Genomic DNA, 21,140 nt, shown 5'->3' on the forward strand with positions numbered 1-21,140 from the left:
TCTACCCGGGCCAGGAAATTTGCAAATTGATAGAAGGAGGGCTGATACAATCTAGCCCCTAAAACAACAGGGGTCTTGCTATTAGCCTTGCATTCCCTCTGTAAGATCAATAGCATATAGATAGTGAAGTCGGCCATGATATCAACTTTCCCGAAGTCACAACGTCTGAACAAGATATGGATTGAAGGAAAAAAATACATGGAAATGCTTTTTGTTCCTGTGCCCCTACAGTGTTTCGGAGAGCATTGAGAACATCAAGACTCACACTGATCTAATGGCTTCACAGCAGGAATAAGGAACGTGAACCACGGCGTGCAATATTGATAAGTGTACATCGCAATGTCAGCATGGTGGGTCAGGAGTAGGTGGGTGAGTGGCACCAAATTGAATTTATGAATATATTGGCTGAGGTGGGATTCAAACTCGATCTTGGGTAAGCTTCAAACTACTGATTATTCTACATCCATGACTAACGGTTCACAGACCTGTTGGCAATATTCTAGGCATGATATGGCAGCCTCTTATTCAGTGGCCATTGTGACCTCTATGGTATAGGGCCCCATTCCACAAAATGATATTAGCACTAAGATGATCATCTAACTCCAATACTTTAACATAGGCTTATGATAGTCCTAGTGCTAAGATGATCGCAACTCCCATACTTTAACATAGGCTTATGATAGTCCTAGTGCTAAGATGATCGTAACTCCCATACCTTAACATAGGCTTATGATAGTGCTAGTGCTAGTGCTAAGATGATCGTAACTCCCATACCTTAACATAGGCTTATGACAGTCCGGGGCCCCGTTCCACTAAGTGATCTTAGTGCTAAGACTGCCGTAAGTCTATGTTAAAGTATGGGAGTTACGATCAATTTATCACTACAATCACTTTGTGGAACGGGGCCCTGGTACTAAGATGATCGTAACTCCCATACCTTAACATAGGCTAATGACAGTCCTAGTGCTAACATGGTCGTAACTCACATACCTTAACATAGGCTAATGACAGTCCTAGTGCTAACATGGTCGTAACTCACATACCTTAACATAGGCTAATGACAGTCCTAGTGCTAACATGGTCGTAACTCACATACCTTAACATAGGCTAATGACAGTCCTAGTGCTAACATGGTCGTAACTCCCATACCTTAACATAGGCTAATGACAGTCCTTGTGTTAAAACACTTTGTGGAACGGCACCCAGGTGGGTAATTTTCTCAGTAACATGCAGTGTGTTGGAAGCATAATCTAACGGACACATCCGAAACTTAGTTTCCATATACTTAGTGCTTCAAGCCTCTTTAAAGGGACTAATAACAATAAATCACACAACTCAATCTTCTCAGACATAGGAAATGAATTCCACAGAATCAATACATTTCTTGTCATATTAGTCGGGGATAAATGTCAAATGCTCAGTGTAGATCTAGTTAAAATATACGACATATGCCAAATTGACAAAGTAATAAGAAATATAATGCCTATAGTCTGGCAACATATACCAGTCCGCTACTGTTCTGGAAATAAATATCACTCTAGGTAATGATACATCTTTACTTAATTGTTTTCTGACCAAATTAGAACAAGATATAATCTAATTGAAGAAATTATCACAGCATTCCTACAAATGCTTTTGGCAACTTAGCAGCACATAAGGTTAAACACTGAAAAAGTATTTTAGTAATATCACAGTGCAGTATCAGCTTCATCCGGGAGCTCAGCCCCAATTGATGCAGGCTGTTGATGGGTATCATTTTGGTGAAACCCACCTGTACAGGTATGCTGCCTTTGTGAAACCAATGAATATATAGGTATGCTGCCTTAGTGAAACCCACAAGAATAGCCATGATGCTCAGATGCGTGCGTGCGTGTTTGTTGTTGGATGCACACTCAGAAATATTCAAGTAATATAATGGTGGCCTGTATATACTCAGTTTAGGCCAGACAATCCAGTGATTGATGCCGCGAGCAACGATCCACACTGTTGGGGTACGATGACACACCGTCAACCAAGTCACCGAGCCTGTTTCAGGCCAAACATTACAAGCTCTGTATGAAGCCATGGACATCTCAATTCTGTATATCATCATGACTTTAACACAAATAATCTGTTAGCAATACAAGACAAGGAGAAAATGCCAAACAGATCATGATACACGAAATCAGCCAGACATCTGAACGAATCCCATCATATATCCGGTGCAAGGGAGGTAAGCTTACAAAGGTTAATCATTTCGCGTCTTTTGAAGTGATTGCTCCCAATTCAGAACTGAAAAAAGTAATTAGAAAAATGATATCTACCAACCCCTTTCACACAACAATTGCCCAAAGCTTAATTTGTTTTTCCTTTTCACAATGTATTAAAAAACAATACAAAACAAAAGATACAAGTAGATTTAACTGGAGCTGGTGCACAAGAAATGAATCAACTAGGGTCCCCATTAGTAGTGAATGTGGGAAGCTGATGGTGTTTGCTGAATTGTGTTTATTTATCAACTACGCTGTGACCAATAAACTTTGTCATTATGATGGTGAATTGACAGGTACCCTTTGTCTTGAAGTTGTTTAACTGGGGAGGTAACTAAACACAGCACCTCATCACATCTTAGAACACGGGAAGACAATCAGATAATGCAGGGTAACTGCTGAGATATCATAAGTGCTTCTTTATTAGTTTGATTTGTGGTGATTGCACACACTGTTGCTAGTGGCAACCACACAGAGCAAACACTGATCTTTGACAGATATCTCAACTCAGCAGTATAGTTCAGAACAATTGTGTACAGTGCTATAAACCTCTGCTCAAAGTAGTTGTGAAAGTGCTTATGCAGCAGAATTTGTTTGTTGTTTAAAGCCGCACTCATCAATATTGCAGCTATGCGACAGCAGTCTGTAAGTAATAAAGTCTGGACCAGAAAATCCAGTGATTGACACTATGAGCATTGATCTACACAACTGAGAAACAATGACATGCATCAACCAAGTTGGCAAGCCTGACCACCCGATACCACTAGTCACCTCTTATGACAAGCATCAGTTGCTGACGACCAATTCTAACCCAGTTCTTCACAGGTGTCTACCTCAGGAGATGTTACTCTGCAGACTTAGATGTACCTGAGGGGATGTTGAGGCAGAAGAGCTAACGAAATGTTACAGTAAAGATGATGTCTATGGTCTACATAATAAAAAGTGGATGTATTTCCACCAGAAATAACAACTGAATGGGTTAATGTGTCATGACCTGGTACTGTGAATAAATGCTCATACCATCAACCAGTGGTTGTGAATAAATGCTCATATCAACCAGTGGCAGTGAACAAATGCTCATACCATTAACCAGTGGTTGTGAATAAATGCTCATATCAACCAGTGGCAGTGAACAAATGCTCATACCATCGACCATTGGGTTGTCTATTCCAGACTCAAGACCTTCAGGAAAGAGTGATATTGTTTTAACACAGCTCAAGACAGCATGAAACACAACTGACACACTCCATGAAAATGATGATGATTTTTACAATGACTGTTAAACTGCTTCTGTCCATTCATACCCCTTGGAAAATATATCATAACTTTAATTGTGAAAGTGCAGGGCCAATATATTTCAATTCCACAAGGCATTCTTTATTGTTAAATGTCTCAGATATGACCCAGCAAAGGGCATCTCGATCTACTCTGAAGTATTAAATCCTAACAGAATTTGACAGCTGACTATTCACCTTGATAAGTTTCAGTGCACATATTATACAGGGAAATCAAATACAATGCATATTTCATAGACACACCCCAACTCTATCTTCCTTTCACTCAAACAAAACAGCAAGCTTCAGTTTGGGAGCCAGCAATCTTGGACAATGTTTATTTACAACATCAGCAACAGTCTCAGGGGGAGGTTTGCTCGCTCGCTGTGTCGTAACAAGCAATAGGTACCCTTCCCAGATTACTAAGAACCAGCAGCAATTTCAGGTGAAATACATCACAGAAGGAATTGATTTCCCGGGGAAATTAAGTCAAAACAAACATAGGTCCATGTACGATGAGAGATAGCAATAATTAAGGCTCAGAGTCAAACAGCCATGCATGATGCATACATTGCAACCTACGCGGTGCACAGTTCCGAGCTTCGTAATTAAATTGTTCTGTTGCACTTGCGTAATTTACTTTATCGGCAAACCTAATACATACTATTTGTATTGCCGGGTATACTCAGACTCTGATGGCAGCAGTGTAGGATTCAGGAGTTTGGCGTGCGTGTGCACGCAAGTGATATTTTCTTGCATGAGAAGAAATGTATTACGTCTCTCCGAAATTACCTACGAGTAGAGAAGATTGGAAGTTGTGCATCATTTTCATTCGAAACGAACAACTAGTCATTAAATGCAGAGACTGTAGCAATAATAGGCCCAGAAAAACACAACACTTGAGTAAAATGGCTGGTTTATGTGAGAGGATTGTAATTATAGGGGGAAAAGTTACAAAAAATGAGGAAGAATTCATTTTTTGTTTGCAAACTGCATTGACCTCAGAAATATTCTCTAAGGAATCGTCCATGAAACAGGCTCCTAAGTAGCATTACTGTAGGTTTATGCAAATAAATACTCCAGGAGTCTCCATGACGGGAACCAAGCAAACAGTATCCATTAATTCTTTTTTTTTACATTTGCAAAAGCATGAAATCAAGGTTTATTCCGAATGATGAAATATTTGAAACTCGTAGCTTCATTATCTTCCTCAAGTGTCCTCACGTCCATTGGTAAATAAAAATCAACTCTGAATGCACGCAATCCCAAAAAATCAAAATGGCCCCATTAGTTCCAGAGCACCATTTCATCAGACGAGTGTCTATTTCATCTGAAATTAACATCACTCGTAATGACGACCTTGTACCAAACATACTGTGCAGTTTATGAATATGGCCAATAAAGTATGCAGACACAAACGCCATCTCAGCTGAAATGTGCGTCAATATTGCAACTGACGAGTCTGTGGCGAAATGAACACCCGAACAGTAAGAGTACCATGAGCTGTGCATGATGAGGATGATTATATAGAGGTGTCGTGTAGGTAATCAGGCGGAAGACCCGAGATTGGTTAGGCAACAGTTGTAGTTAGTCAATGCCCTCTCGGGACGGCAAGCGATTCACGCAGAAATATCGCCGCCTAAGCCTCTCACAGTTATTAAAGAATTTCTACCTCTCTTCGCGCTGCTCTCCATCCACGCCGATTACATTCTACAGCGTGTGTCCCTTTCATCTGACACTTCCATAAAACTTTATTTTGTATTTCTTTAATGATTTTCTTCACCAACTCTTTACAAAAATCACATCAGCCAACGTTGACCATGAGCAAAATCTGACATTTTTCCAAGAAAAAAAACAACAAAAAACCCAACAAAAAGCTATTCCTTTCGCATAAGTCAGCTGTGAAATAGATGTTCTCAATGTCCCACTTTGATCTCTGAGTTCAGTGTTTCTGAGCTACTGTCAAGTCCCTGTGATGTACAACAGACACATGAAATCGACACCGTCCTCGAACAACTCTCTGACATAGGTAATGAGGATCTATGTGCATCAAAAGTCATTTTTTGCGCTTCCCCTTAATAAAGTCCAATTTTCAAGTCCTAATCTTACAAAACACGCTCCTTTATTTCCAACCTACGTAATCTCAAGTCTGATTTACATTTTTTTTACGAACACAGAATATGTCAATAATCAAGTAATCAGTGGCAGCATGTGTTAAAAAGTATTCGCCTCGCTAATGTCAGTGTCATTATCTTTCAAGGTAGGGAATGGATGTTTATTGAAAAAAGGATTATTTATAAACTTCTGTCACCATAAGACACAATGTTTCCCAGGTTTGCATTCTACACAATGGCAGATAATGAGAACCTTTTGCTCTTTACAAACAGTGATCATGATAACACCACAGGTAAATTATTGTTTGAAAAAAAGAAAAAGCTATCCAGATATGAGTATACTGTCTTGACGAAAATAATGATACAATGTACGACATGTATAAAGAAATCCATGCAATAATGACGACACAAATTGTTCTTCTACTTGTTTCAGTATTATCTTCCTGGAGAAGTGATTAGTTTTATTGACATATATATTAGAGTAATATTTGGCGTAAAGGGGACAAAACTAGCAAAGTGTCCCGATGAATCTATGAAGGTGGAACTTGTCTTCAATCAGTTAGATCATTAAATCTATGAACGCCTCATACAGATTAATAAATGACTTTGGAAGCTGTACATTGCTGATATGTAAGTTTATTTCCCATTTGACAAATCCCCTTGGCCAGTTATACAAGAATCAGGGAAAAAGAAAATTGGTCTTACAGTTGGTCATGAAATACTAAATCGGATACAGTTCATATGAGTTACAAAAGAATTCAGGATAAATTTATATTTTTGAAACAAAAGTCTTTGAAATAAAAGTTTACAAAATCCTACCAATGAAAAAGATTTTAAATTTGAATATTCATATTGACAAACCAAAAAGCAGGTTTATGAATACAAAAAGATAATCATAATCACAATCAAATGGCTCAATGAGACCTATAATTAACAGAACAGAGAGAGCCTAGAAACTGTAAAACCAACAAACTAAAACCAGGGTCGGGGAGGATAGATAGAGTGCATCAGTTCTGCATATTCTACAAGAATCTTAATGACTGGCAAACTAATGATACAGGAGAAACCAGGCTCCCAAAGCTGCATGGTGGACATTTTTTGCAAGTTTGTTCACAAAGAATGTGGAACTGAATAAAACAACATGGCCTGGTGAAGAAACATGGCTGTGCATGCTGTCGGACGATGACAGGCCACATCGACAAACAGCCCCCATAAAGCTAGGTACAGTCATTAGCAGACAGACTCACATAGCCACAGTGTTATGTTTCCCTGGAAGAGCGTTGTTCATGACAAAGTCAACATTACATGTATTTAGAACATAAGCTCACTTTCCTAGCTGTTCCCTGCTAATGAGAAATATACCTAAACTACAAAATCATTTGGGTGTTTTTAGCCCAATTGGTTGCTCTATAACTCCTTCTGGATGCGTAAAAATATACAAATAACGCATTCCACATGTCGGGGAAATTGGTTGGTTGAATAATGAGGACTCATATTTAGCTTGCTGGCTTCAGACGTCAATAAACCACCTTCACTGCAAGCCTGTCGGATACGAATACTGATTACGCGCCTGCTGATTCTAGGGACATCATCATCATACGAACAGCACAACATGCATTCTGGGTAGATGTTCGAGGTGTTTATGGCAGATTTGTAAAAACACAAACATTTCCGTGCATCAATGCAAGACCTCTTTACACGACCATTGTCACGATGTCTGCTGTTTCAATGTTTTCTTACAATATTTATAAGCATGGGTGATGAAAGGCTTTTTAAACGGACACATAACCACAGCCAAATCTATGTTGTTGTGAGAAGTAAAGATTCCTTTCAGGACTTCTATTTGATGGAAAGAGCAGACGTACATGAGCGTGTGCATTGTATAGACTTATGTCTTTGAGAAACAAATCTGAAAAAAATTCTTCAAAAGAACAGATCTGTTTCTCAGTCTTATTTCCCTGCAGGGATTCCAAGGGCATCTATTGTGTCTTTGGTATGTTGTGAAGAGTGACCGAACTGGGATTGTGGATTTGAAAGTAGGAAAAATAGCAATGGCATGATTGGACAAGGAAAGATTTCTGCACCTAACCCCTGCTTCAAATATTAAGCAAAACCCCAAGTTTCAAGATTTTTAACTGTTGCTTAGTCCACATCAGGGATTTACATGGGTCTATCAATCTTTTAGTCCAAGGGACTTTCAATAATATATTTGGGTGTCCAAGGCATGAATATTGTTGGTATGAACAAGCTTTTGGTATGTGAAACTTTTAATAAATAATAATCATTGCACATGCTCACACCTTAAACCTGTTATAGATGAGGGTTTCAATGTAACATGAAATCTCCAATTTTGACAAATTTACCGATAAAAACTCAAGGCTCGCAAAGTCAATTATTCGAATATATTCCCAATGTGTACAGGAGGCACTGTTTTGTGTGGGGTAAAACCCTGCAGATAATATTTTTTTTACTTAAAAATTACATGAATAATTTCTTCATACTTCAAGTTAGGGGTTATGATCTGTATTAATTCAGTGAGTGAGTGAGTGTAGTTTTATGCCGCTTTTAGCAATATTCCAGCAATATCACAGTGGGGGACACCAGAAATGGGCTTCACACATTCTACCAATGTCGGGAATCAAACCCAGGTCTTCGGCGTGACGAGCGAACTCTTTAACCACTAGGCTACCCGACTGCCCCTTATAAATTCAGATGGAGGGGTTACGGCAGAAGTTTGACCACGGTCACCTGCAGGGGAATAGTCATCTGGTTCTAATGCTAGCCTTGAGTTGGGTCACTATTTGTTAATGAGGGAGTGCTGGTTTATGCAACTTGAGAAACATCTGGGGACAGCAATGAGTGAGTGAGTGAGTTTGATTTTACGCCTCTTTTAGCAATATTCCAGCAATATCCCGGCGGGGGACACCGGAAATGTGCTTTACACATTGTACCCATGTCGGGAATCGAACCTGGGTCTTGGGCGTGACGAGCGAACGCTTTAACCACTAGGCTACCTGACCGCCCCTTGGGGACAGCAATGACTTAACATGATGATGAGCATCACCTTGTTGGTCAAGTAAACAAGGCAGCCGACCTCGGATCAGAATCCTAGGAAACTATTAAACAAAAACACATATCCTATTGAAATATTTATTTTGACAATTGAACCCAACCATCTTGTTACTTTTTCTGTGGTAACAGATGAAGATTGCTTCTACTGCCAGATCTGTGTGGAGCTCTCTGCCCAGTCTATCTACCCAATGGTAAAGTGGGCTGCCCACTGCTATTGCGCCTCACAGACAACACTATCAATTGTGTATTTCAAAGCTGTATTGGAAAGAGAGTGGGGCTAATAAGACATGAAAACATTCATCAAGGCAGGATCAAAAGGCGATTTAGCTGGCAGTTACTGTTCACACAGCACCACCGGGGCCTTAACACTCATTTGGTCTTGTATTGAATACACAGGGACGCAGGCAACAAGCGATGAGCCAGATCAACTGACTGCCAGTGATTCCAGCCAATGAAATGTATATCAAGGAAACGAAGCTCACAAGGAACCTAACTATTTCTGTTTCAGTCCAATTTCATCTATATCAAGGTACTGACCCACAAGAAATAATATTATTTCGGGACATCTTGAATTTTCTACTTCCTCAAGGTAAGTGACCCACTAACAAGAAAATATTATTTTGGGACATCTTGAAATTTCAATTTCATGCAGACATATGAAATCAACAAGCAATTTACGCAACCAGCAACCCAGTCACATGTACAAGATTAATGTCATAAGTGTAATGGTGAAACATACACCATGGTAAGCAAAGCCACATGCAACCAAACTCTATCTTCCTCAAATCTCACATCTGAGCACCCAGAATTTCAATTGTCTCAGAACATATGAAATCCCTAACAAGACTGAAGGCGCTAACTGAACCTGTAACATATGAAGTGCATGTGCCAAAATAAGATTTTGCAAATTAAATCCAACATCTACAATTGAAAAAGGAAACAAGCAGACTGATCAAGGTTAATAGAAAGACTGAGCTTTGAGAACATGTGATAGAAATACAGTGACATGAATCCCTCAACTGGAAAATTATATCTTGTACATATCACAAAATCTTCAATTTAATGTTGGCAGATGCTGTTAAATCACACTCCATCATCTGTGAAACACATGCTGCTTACGATACATAAACACATATATTACTCAACAGAAGTGAAGGAACAGATGATAATTTAACTATAGTCACATAAAAGAATCGGGTGTTCGTTTACATGTTTTAAGGACCCGTAAAGATACGGGGTAGAATAGGTCTTCAGCAACCTGTGCTTGCCGTAAAAGGCAAATATGCTTCTCGTAAGAGGCAACTATGCTTCTCGTAAGAGGCAACTAACAGGATCGGGTGGTCAGGTTTGCTGACTTGGTTGAAGCATGTCAACGATCCCAATTGCATGTATCGATGTTCATGATGTCAATCACTGGACTGTCTTGTCCAGGCTCGATTATTTACAAATTGCCGTCATATAGATGGAATATTGCTGAGTGCGGTGTTTAACAACAAACAAACTTGTTTTGAGGGGCATATTAGTTCTAAAACTTGAAATGTTCCAATCTCCTGGAAAGCCACTGGTACCCCAACCCACCTTCTGCCATCAGGATCTGCTACAGATTCTAATATACATGGAACACAAGCAAGTAGACATCAATCTTAGTAGTCCTGCACCATATGACAGTGGAATTTATATTTTTTAGGTATTTTTTTTTACTAAAAGCCTAGGAAAGTCTAGATCAAACTAACCAAGTCTAGTTTGCTTGTAGCAGAAGAGGAAAGGTTCTTTCGAAGAAAAAAATAAAAATTTTAAAGACATGTTTTCACTGACTAAGTGTTAGTCTGCAGTCTTAGGAGCTCTTGACATACTAAGACATTGATGTACAGCAACAACAGTCCTCATCTTAACAATATCACTACTAATGTCTTGAATGACATTCACACTACAGTCATCGAGGTTCCCTCCAACCAGTCTCACAAACCCACATTCTGCTACCCAGATCATCTCTACCAAGCTTAATGTGTCTCATGTAATAATACCAAAGTCATTAACATCAACATAGACTGTTAAGTAGCCATTACCGATATCCATTATTACTTACATTCTCAGTTAGGAGAGCAGCAAACATAGTAATGTCTATATTATACCTAATGTGAACAGATTGTTGTGGATAGGAGTGATTAATTACTTCTTTATGCTGAATAGCCTTGGTGCTCTTCATCCCCAGGAATGTTTCCATACTTACTTATGAGAGTATTGTCTTACAATGCTTTTACCACTGTTCAACCAATATCTTCACAGGGGACATCAAGAATGGGTGTCACATTCTGCACCCATGTCGGGAATCAAACAGGGTTGTGTCATGAACCACTAGTCTCCCCCACTGACCCTCTTTGAAAGAGGAAACTATCTGGATATAGTGTTGGCATGTCTTGTACCACTTAAAGGATATGTTAGTTACAAGACTCAAAGACCTTTGAGAGGTTTATCCTCACCCAAACATTCACATCCTCACTTAACCCCTAACCCCAGCAATCTGTCAATTACATGCATCAATTGGACAATTCATTATTTATTTTATTGAAAACAAATTAATTGTACCAGAAAATACTTGAAAAAAATGTTTATGCTTCAGACTGTTGAAAAAAGAAGTAACTGTCTGCCACATAAAAAATACTTTGTTGCAAGATGCTTTTTAAAAAATAAATATTTAGGCTCATAGTTTAAAAAGAATAAATATCCAACGGTCAGTCTGTAACAGGATGAACTGTGAATTATCCAATAACACTTGCATGCAGAGACAGTTAATTGTGTTGCATTTCAGACATACAAACTATTCAAGTCTCAGTCTCAACTAGTCTCAGTCACTTCCAGAAAAAAGCAATAGCTCAAACAGCTTCACCAACTGAATGATGTTTGTGTCATTTCTAATCTGACTTCAAAGATCACTTTAAGAACCAAGATGAGGAAATAGTTATTTTTGTAGTTTTTAGAATGAAATCCTTAAACTGATCTAAACTGTTAACACCCTTTTCATAATCACAATATGGAAGAAACATATGACTAAGATTTATTTTCTTCAAAAATTACAAAACTTGCTCTGCATTAAAGGAAACTTGAGGCCAATAATTGCATCAATATGTGGCATGGTCTAAAGAGACCAACCTTCCTTAAGTTTCATAATTAATTACACCATGCTAATTTCTTATCATCAGAAGCCAGACTTAAGGTCTCAGTGCTGATTAAACTTCAGAACCTGTGTTCTCCACAGTTGCCCTGGCAATCATATGATTCTGATGACATCATCATAATTATCCCATGGGGTTTTTATCTTATTAACATCCAATGCCCTGAAGGTTAACAGTTTTTAACGACTGTAAAGCATGCCTTATATACATTCTAAATCTACCTTGTATACAGCTCCATTATTTCTTAAAAAGGATTATTTATGTTATACGGTGAAATTTAGTCTATCATACAAACCCTGAAAGAAAAACCAACACAAATTATCCCAAGCAGATCCATGATAGTTGGCAAGTCTAGATCACGACAGTTTCAGTCTGATAATGAAGAGAGTTTCTTGGCTCCTTTTTAAAATATTTTATAAAGATAATTTAACAACTGTTTTTTCCTGTAAAATATTTTCATTTCAGAGATTAGATGTCTTTGTGAAACTTTGAAGTAAAAGGAATCCACCATATAAACATAGTTGGACAATAGCAATGGTTTCAAAATAACATTTATAGCCAAGCGTTTAAACTTTTCTACTTATGAAGAAATATTTCAGTTGGGATTTTTTTTTTTTCATTGATTTTTTTAAAATCACTGACATGAAAACTAACTGTTACGCTATGTAGTTGAAATATCAATATTTTAGGGAAGCCTTTGATGAAATCAACATACATATATCTCAGAGTGATTGCGTTGTGTTAGGGAGATATGTCATGATGAAAAAAATAATCAAAGCAAGGTGCAAGCAATTCCAATCAAAGGGAAAAATGCAAGGAAAAATTGAGCAAGATGACTACAAGATTACATCACTGGAATTTTGCAATAATGATGGTATTCATCCCCGACATTAACAGACTACAAGTGCGTAATCAAAATCATCCATAAATAACCCAGATAAATTTGGCATGGAGGGAAGGAGTGCTTTGAAAGATGGGTTTAAAATCCTATTACAGGGCCACATTTATCTCCCGGTTGGAGCTTTTTGGTTTGACCTCATATTCATAAATCTGACATTTTTCAGAAATTGATGCAAACTCACTGCTCTTGATAAATGGATGTCTTTTTTTCCATCGCCTGTATGATTAAGAGGTGAAATGAATTCTGTCACCTACTTGTGGATTTCATGACTGGCGAAATGAACATTCTCATGATCACTTCCTGATTGCGACAGGTCCTGTCAGTACCACCGACATTTGTTATAGACGCCATTGTCAACATAGGCAGATCAATGTATCCCATCATTCTATGGGTTCTTATCATGGCTATAGTCTTTATTCACTGCTTACAGTGCAAGCACAGAAGGTTAAATCCCTGTCACAAAGTCCTAACATTACTATCCGGGATCAGATAACGATTTGCTAGGCACTCAATAGGGATTCCAAAAGCTTTTGTAATAGACGGTTTTTAAGATGGAAAGGGCACAAGGTTTGATTGCTTGGTTTATAGTATTATTTGGCCAAATTTAAAGGTATGTGTCCAAAATGAAAGAATGAACCTAAATAAAATTAACCAGAATTGCACTAATGCTGAAATGGGGCACAGGTGGATCAGAGGTCTAAGCTGGGTCCTTCAGCCACGTGGTGCTGATTGGAGTTCAAATTCACGATAGCCCTGATCATAAAATATTTACATCCAGTCATAGGTCTGGACGAGGCATTACACATTGGTATCAACTTTGTGGGGACTCAATTTGGTGTAGACTGGGTCTTTCGCAAGCCAGGTTTGTCATAAGAGGCGACGATGTTTGTCGTAAGAGGAGAGCAACAGGATTGGGTGGTCAGGCTCTCTTGACTTGGTTGATGCATGTGATCTTGTCCCAAAAGTGTGGATTGATGCTCATGATGTTAATAACTGGTCCAGACTTGATTGTTGTTCATATAGTGGGAACATTGCTGAGAGTGAAGTTAAACAACAAACAAACAAACAAGTGAGAATGAGGATCGAGACTTACCTGCGAAGTATACGGTACACGCCAGTAAGGCCACACACATGATGAGAAGGATGAGAGCGGTGCACTTCCATGTGCATCTCTGCTTCAGCTGTTTCTTCATTCTATGACTCGCGCTACTGAACTTGGAATAGTAACCGTAGTCTTGTGAGGGGGGGTATGTCCCCATTGGAATGCTGGGCACACCAAACTGAGGAAAAGTGAAGGCTTGCCTGCAACGAGAACAAGGTTGTCTTTAATAGGAGAGAGTTTTATGAACTCAAGTAACACATAAATTCATATAAACAACTTGCATCCATGGTGGGAACTTGATCTGCTGCATGATAAACTGACCACTGAACGTCTTGACCACCCCTTCAAAAATGAGTGGCGCTTTAACAAAGTCTTCCCTATGCTTAACAGTGGTCTTGTGAAGGAAGCAGGGCTACAGCGAAACCAGATGCATCCCTACAGTGACACAAGATGGATTCCTACAGAGAAACCAGATGGATTCCTACAGTGAAACAAGATGGCTCCCTACAGTGAACCAAGATGGCTCCCTACAGTGAACCAAGATGGCTCCATATAGTGAACCAAGATGGCTTCCTACAGCGAAACAAGAACGATTCCTACAGTGAAACAAGTTGGACCCCTTTCATGAAACCTTGGACCCCTTTCATGAAACCTTGGACCCCTAAAAGAAAATAATATTTGTTCAATCTGTTAGTGGAGTTCAAACTCACAAACATCCAACCAGGAAAGATATCGAAGAAACTTCATGACATTGAGAAGTGCAACAAAGCAACAACAAAAATCTCTGAAAAAAACCTTCAAGAAAATCTACTATTAAAAGACAAACATAAACGTCAGCAAAATTGACACATTTGATAAATTGTTGAAATATGATAAGGAAATATTGGACAGCCATTTTCAAAATTATGGATTTCTGAGAAGATTTGTCTTTAAAACATGACCAAGGTGGGCAAGAAGACATATATTTAATATATCGATTTCAGCAGAAAGGTGCACCTTGACATCTTATTCCACCAACTAAGACTCCAGCAAGTCTGAAAGTTCGACATAAACATCCAACAGATGAGACAACAGATCCATACTCTGTCAGACCTAGCCAATGATACCATTCTCTGCGAAGGAATTTTAAACAACATGCGTCGCCTGTATTTTTTTATTATTGCGTTCTAATGGGTTAGATCAGTTTATTGAGTTACGTAAGTTTTATTTTAATTTTACAGCTACTTCAAAGACCCTCTTTCAGAAAGAACACATAAAGGGATGCTGGACAAGGGTCATCTGCTTCAAAGTGAGCTGGATGTCCTTGCCACCATAAGTCTCGTCAATAGCCAAGTCATAGCCTGATAGTGAGGAGCAAGAGCTGGGAGAGTTGCCTGCTTTAGTCGCATTGATTTCCATATCATCAGAACTCACTACATCTCTGATGACTCAAACAATATGTTTTCTTATTTCAATGTGGTCTAAATTGAAATCGATTATTTTTCATTTTCAGTATAAAAGCCATCGCAAACTTCCAACACTGAATGAACAGATGTACACAATTGACATGGGATATGGTGCAAAGCTCAAATTGTTCAAGTTCTCTCGTAATATGATTGCTGACTTGTTGAAACCACCAGGCGGATATAAATATATAATAAAATTATGCATTAGGGAATTGGAAAATACGGATATGCAGTATAGCATAGAGAGATAGTTCTATCAAATTGATCATTTTTTCCCCCATTTGAGGCAATATGGGCTATTCCAATAGCGTGTGTGTAGCATGATTATCTCAGACAACTGTTATTACTAATAGCAGTGATGGGCGCTGAACGGGTCAAGCACAAACACATGTCAATTGATGGAGGACTTCAAGCATGGCATCGATAAACTAACAAGTTAGTGCCTATTACAGACCAAGCTCTATCCACTATAAGGTGTATCTAAGGGCAAGGACTATCCACAATAGGATATATCAAGTGACAAGGACTATCAACTATAGGATATATCAAGCGACAAGGACTATCCACTATAAAGTATATCAAGGGACAAGGACTATCCCCTTTTCAGGTATGTAAAGGGACAGGGACTATCCACTATAGGATTTATCATAGAGCAAGGACTATCCTATATAAGGTATATCAAGCGACAAGGACTATCCACTATAAGGTATATCAAGGGACAAGGACTATCCACTATAAAGTATATCAAGGGACAAGGACTATCCACTATAAGGTATATCAAGGGACAAGGACTATCCCCTTTTCAGGTATGTAAAGGGACAGGAACTATCCACTATAGGATTTATCATAGGGCAAGGACTATCCACTATATGGTATATCAAGGGACAAGGACTATCCCCTTTTCAGGTTAGTAAAGGGACAGGGACTATCCACTATAGGATTTATCATAGGGCAAGGACTATCCACTATATGGTATATCAAGGGACAAGGACTATCCCCTTTTCAGGTATGTAAAGGGACAGGGACTATCCACTATAGGATTTATCATAGGGCAAGGACTATCCACTATATGGTATATCAAGGGACGAGGACTATCCCCTTTTCAGGTATGTAAAGGGACAGGGACTATCCACTATAGGATTTATCATAGGGCAAGGACTATCCACTATATGGTATATCAAGGGACAAGGACTATCCCCTTTTCAGGTATGTAAAGGGACAGGGACTATCCACCATAGGATTTATCATAGGGCAAGGACTATCCACTATATGGTATATCAAGGGACAGTGACTATCCACTATAAGGTATGTAAAGGGACAGGGACTATCCACCATAGGATTTATCATAGGGCAATATAGGTGTGATGAGCGAACACTTTAACAACTGGGATAACCTGCTGCACTTGAGACAAGCTGAGGTCCTGATAGAGAATAGAGTGGTACTGAGCATGTGATAGAAAATGTAGCCTAATACGGTCTCCACGATGTTACAAAAACAATATTCTTATGTTGATTGGTACTTGAAACAATATACTCATTTCCTGTAAACTCACAAATGTATCATTTTTCATCCAAACTGGTCAAATTGAAACTGACCCTTTACACTGTCTATTTTACAGAAGGAATCGGACAGCTTAACTGGTGTAACACAGACCATGCAATAAAATCTCTGGTAGTCATGGTTATCGTTCAATCTTTGGAATTGGCAATGTTTTTGGCGCTGCCTCATAAGAACCATGAGGGAAATGTAGCTAATGTGATTACACAAAGTACGGAGAGAGAGTATCATCTAATAGTGACATCAATACTGAGAAAATAAGACATTTAAACCATGTGACATGCCACGGCAACATCGTAACTTTTTCAAAAATTAATTCCAAAACCAAGTTAGATTCCTGAATTGTGGAGAAAAAGGAGGCGCTGGCAAGTAACAAAAGCTGTCACTGGCACATCCCAAAAAGATTTTATGTCTGATTTTGTACCAGAATCAACTGAATTTCAATCGGGAGTGTCGTAATACACGTCCTCATGTTCTCCTGCCTGACCAATGTTATGTGTGATTAAACACTTGCGCTCTGCTCACCCCCACAAAACAATAGCCCTCAAGTTGGGGCTGTCTGTAATTATCTCGTATCATTCCCAAACCTCATTGCAATTTGGAACAATTATTTGTTTTATGACGAAATAAACACACGCTCATTGTGACCCCCTAGTGGTACCTCAGTAAAACAATGGCCGTGCCTGCTTGTGTTTTTAAAGACAATGGACAGAAAGCACTTAGTGTCATGTTGGGCCTCAATTTACAGAATACAAGACATTTATTACAGAGATAGCCTTAAATGTAACAATTATCATAAATACAGAATAAACTGCTATTGTCTGGAATGGGAACAAACACAACCATTGCCCCGTCGTCTTGATACTAATGCACTGTTATGGTTGGAAGTTGGAGGCGGAAAAGCAAAAATAATGGGTCGACTATCAACCTGACAAAATAATGCTGCCTACGTCTGAGGAAATTGCCAACATTGCACATAAATCAATTCAAACCTAATCATTGAAAGTTAAATATGACCCCCAGAAAAACAGATAAAAAATAATGTAATTTTCTCCATCAATTTCATAATAATACTGATCATCAAACACATATAAACAATTAGAAACTTCATACTCTGTCCCTTTCTCCTGATAACATTTCTGATTTAAAGACAATTAATCATAATAGTTTTTAATAACGTAATATGGTCTGACAAAGCTTTTATTTGTACTTGTTTCATAGTTTTTTCCATTAAAATGGCTGAGGGTAAGAACCAAAAAACATCGCTAAATATGCAGGTGGTGGAGAGAATCAAAAACATAGACTACTGATCTAAGTATCTCAGTTCATACTTATTAAGACAATATTTCCAAAATGAATATTGAAATACATGGTGTATAATAGCCTGCAAGACTGAACTTGATTTGATGTTTATTGGCCCAGCAAATGGTCACCACTGTCTTGGAATGCTCCAGATGCCATCTGATTGGCTGTTGAATTTTCAGAGATACTGGGAACACAGGATTTATATGATATGACCAGAGTTGACTCCCTCTGACAAACTGTGTAATCTTGAGCAGTAAACATTGGCATACACTTGAAAATTAACAAAAAAGACTTGTCCACAAGAAAATTAAGTAATCAAATGGTCTGCAATCAAACTGAAAAAAAAAGTAGAAATTTGCAAGCCAAAACTAAAAAATGTTTGAAAAACAATTTTGGAAATTTTTACAAATACAGTAATCATCTTGCAAAACAAATATGTAAACAAACTGGTAATGCCATCCTTCATATTCCTTGATGGATGACTTTTTCAACTTGATTAGTGAACTCGAGTTGTATACAAAGCCTGACAAAGACAAACGCCAGTCACCGACTTCCGGCAAAGTTTATCAATCCGTCCAACTTGAGTAAATATTTCCTAACCTGTGTACAACATAGATTTACAGAGTGGCAATGGCACCTTGAAATATTAAAATGTCTCCGTGTGTCGATATGGGAGCCATGTTGTTTGATGGATGACTACAGTCCTAACTCTACAAGTAGATCAACATTCGCAAGTGATTAAATTCCACAGTGCCTGTCGTTGTGCATCCAGTAATTACACCTATGTCCGACATCAAACTAAAAGTAATCGCCAATTTCGAGATTAATCTTCCCGCGTGATTTCCAAGTTATGGTAGTCAAACAGAGGTAACCAGAACTCTGGGGGAGCTTATTGATTTAATATCCGTGCACTCAAACTATTTACATTCGGGATGTGATCTTCTTGCTTGGGTGTGTTTGATTTCCGAGACTTTCCAAGTTGAGCAAACACCAATCACTTGGTCCGACTTTGGCCAGTCCCAGAGAGCCCCGCGACTGTCACCGGTCTTCTTCCCATCAATATTCCTGGCCATACGCGCTTTCCTCTCCGGGTTCCTGTCTCCAAATGTTGCATCAAATTCCATTAAATCACCAATCCACACCTCCTCCTCTGCTCTCACAAGGATAAACTTTGTCTCAAGATGGCCAAATCCTTGCAAATATTATATTTCTCCTCTTCTTCAAACAGTCATGACCAATGTTCAGCAGAGCAGACACACAGACAGACAGCCATCCAATATCAATGTGCAAATTCTGTCACTCTAATATTCTACAGATGGTAAACACACCATCAACTCAACAGTTCTTAAAATCATCCAAAACCCCCCAAAAGTCAATTGTTTAAAAATATGCAAATGTCAAAACCCCTCAAGTTTTATAGAAAATGGAAAGAACTACATGAAAATGTTCATTTAAGATCGAAAGTCAATCTAATTCGAAATATGGTAATGCAACACAAGGGTCTCTCCATCGCCAGAGTCAACAACAAAAATTGTAGTTCCGTAAAGTTTGAAACTCTAGTTCATGAATGGCTTGGTGGATGCATTCGAAGGCAGTTGCGTTGAGTAGAACACCCATTAAGAATATTTTGTTCATGGGAGAGTATCAACCATACAACCACACAAACAGCTTCCTGATTATTGTGGGAAAACATATTTCTTACCCAGCATATACAGATCAATAGATTTTGATAGTGTCAAGATGCCGTCAATCATTTTCAATCCTTTTAAACCAAACTAACACTATCCATCCTCCAAGAGCAAGATTTGAGCGATCGAGTAGGTATGTTGTTTTCATCTCTATTTGCAATATACCCGAAATATCAAGGCGAGGGCAACAGAAATGGGCTTAACACACTGCAACTATGCCGGGAATCAAACCTGCGAGCACAAGGCTCACTGCCTTACTGAAACATAAAGACATCAGGCCAAAATGGGCCAAGGATCAAACTCGGACCTGTCAATGACAACCAATCACATCAAACATGGGTCTACCCAGTACATTAACACTTTAACCATGTGGGGAATTGAACCCAGGCATTTAGTGTGACAAGTGAATGCTCTAACTACAAAGCTACCCAAATGCCCATACTGAAAAAGTCCACGACAACCAAACACATCAACCGCTGGGCTACCTTGTACATCATTAAATCAGGCTTCACAAACCATGTACACGATGAGGTCTTCAGTGTGACCAACAAATGCTTTAACCAGAAACACCCCTACAACCACCATGACACCTGATATTCAACACTTTAATAATACATTCACAACCGATTATTTTCTTGTACTGACATTAAAACTTGACATCCCTCTCCACGGAGCCAAATCACTTTAAGATAGCAACAATACCAACAAAACAAATTTCATAACCTGATTATCTTACGATATTCACTCTAACACCTAAATCAAACTTGAACACAAATATTAAATGCTCCCCCAAAGAGCTTCTTACCTTCATAATCCAACCTGAGCTCCATTGAGAAGCACTTGAGAAAACACAAAGACCATTTCAGCATCAGTTCCCAACTCTTCACAGCTTAATCCCAACAAACTCCATGATCTTAATGTCATTAAAGTTCTACAGGTCGTGATGACCTTAACACTTTTTGTTAGAAGGCACAGTCAGGTCTAAAGGTCAGATTTGACTTTTTAAATTAATTTGAAACGAAGACAAATGTCTTCAGAGATTTGGCAGAAATTGGAAATAAATATGGAGAGAAAACCAGATTGACATTATTGCCCAGGATTAGAGCAATGATCTTCACCAGAAAGACTCAGAATATTACCCCGTCAACTTTCTTTTATCAACTTGAAAAATTATGCCTGAGATCAATACAATTTTATGTCTTAAGACCTGAAAATCTCCCAAGCAGACAACCGTTTATGAAAGTATGATAAACAATATT

At 38.6% G+C, this 21,140-nt stretch overlaps 1 protein-coding gene across 14 annotated transcripts in view; it reads right to left on the reverse strand.

The window, feature by feature from the left end:
• The window catches only part of LOC124148126 (teneurin-m-like), a 393,541-nt gene that overhangs the window by 56,122 nt on the left and 316,279 nt on the right, over window positions 1-21,140 (reverse strand). For all 14 annotated transcript variants that reach the window (XM_046519084.2, XM_046519082.2, XM_048387909.1 and 11 more), the window contains one exon: window positions 13,877-14,085. In XM_046519084.2, the coding sequence (XP_046375040.1) occupies window positions 13,877-14,085 (209 nt within the window). The remainder of the gene's footprint in view (window positions 1-13,876; window positions 14,086-21,140) is intronic.

The sequence above is a fragment of the Haliotis rufescens genome, unplaced genomic scaffold, assembly GCF_023055435.1.
Source record: "Haliotis rufescens isolate VD_foot unplaced genomic scaffold, xgHalRufe1.0.p SCAF_7, whole genome shotgun sequence".
NCBI lineage: Eukaryota > Metazoa > Mollusca > Gastropoda > Lepetellida > Haliotidae > Haliotis > Haliotis rufescens.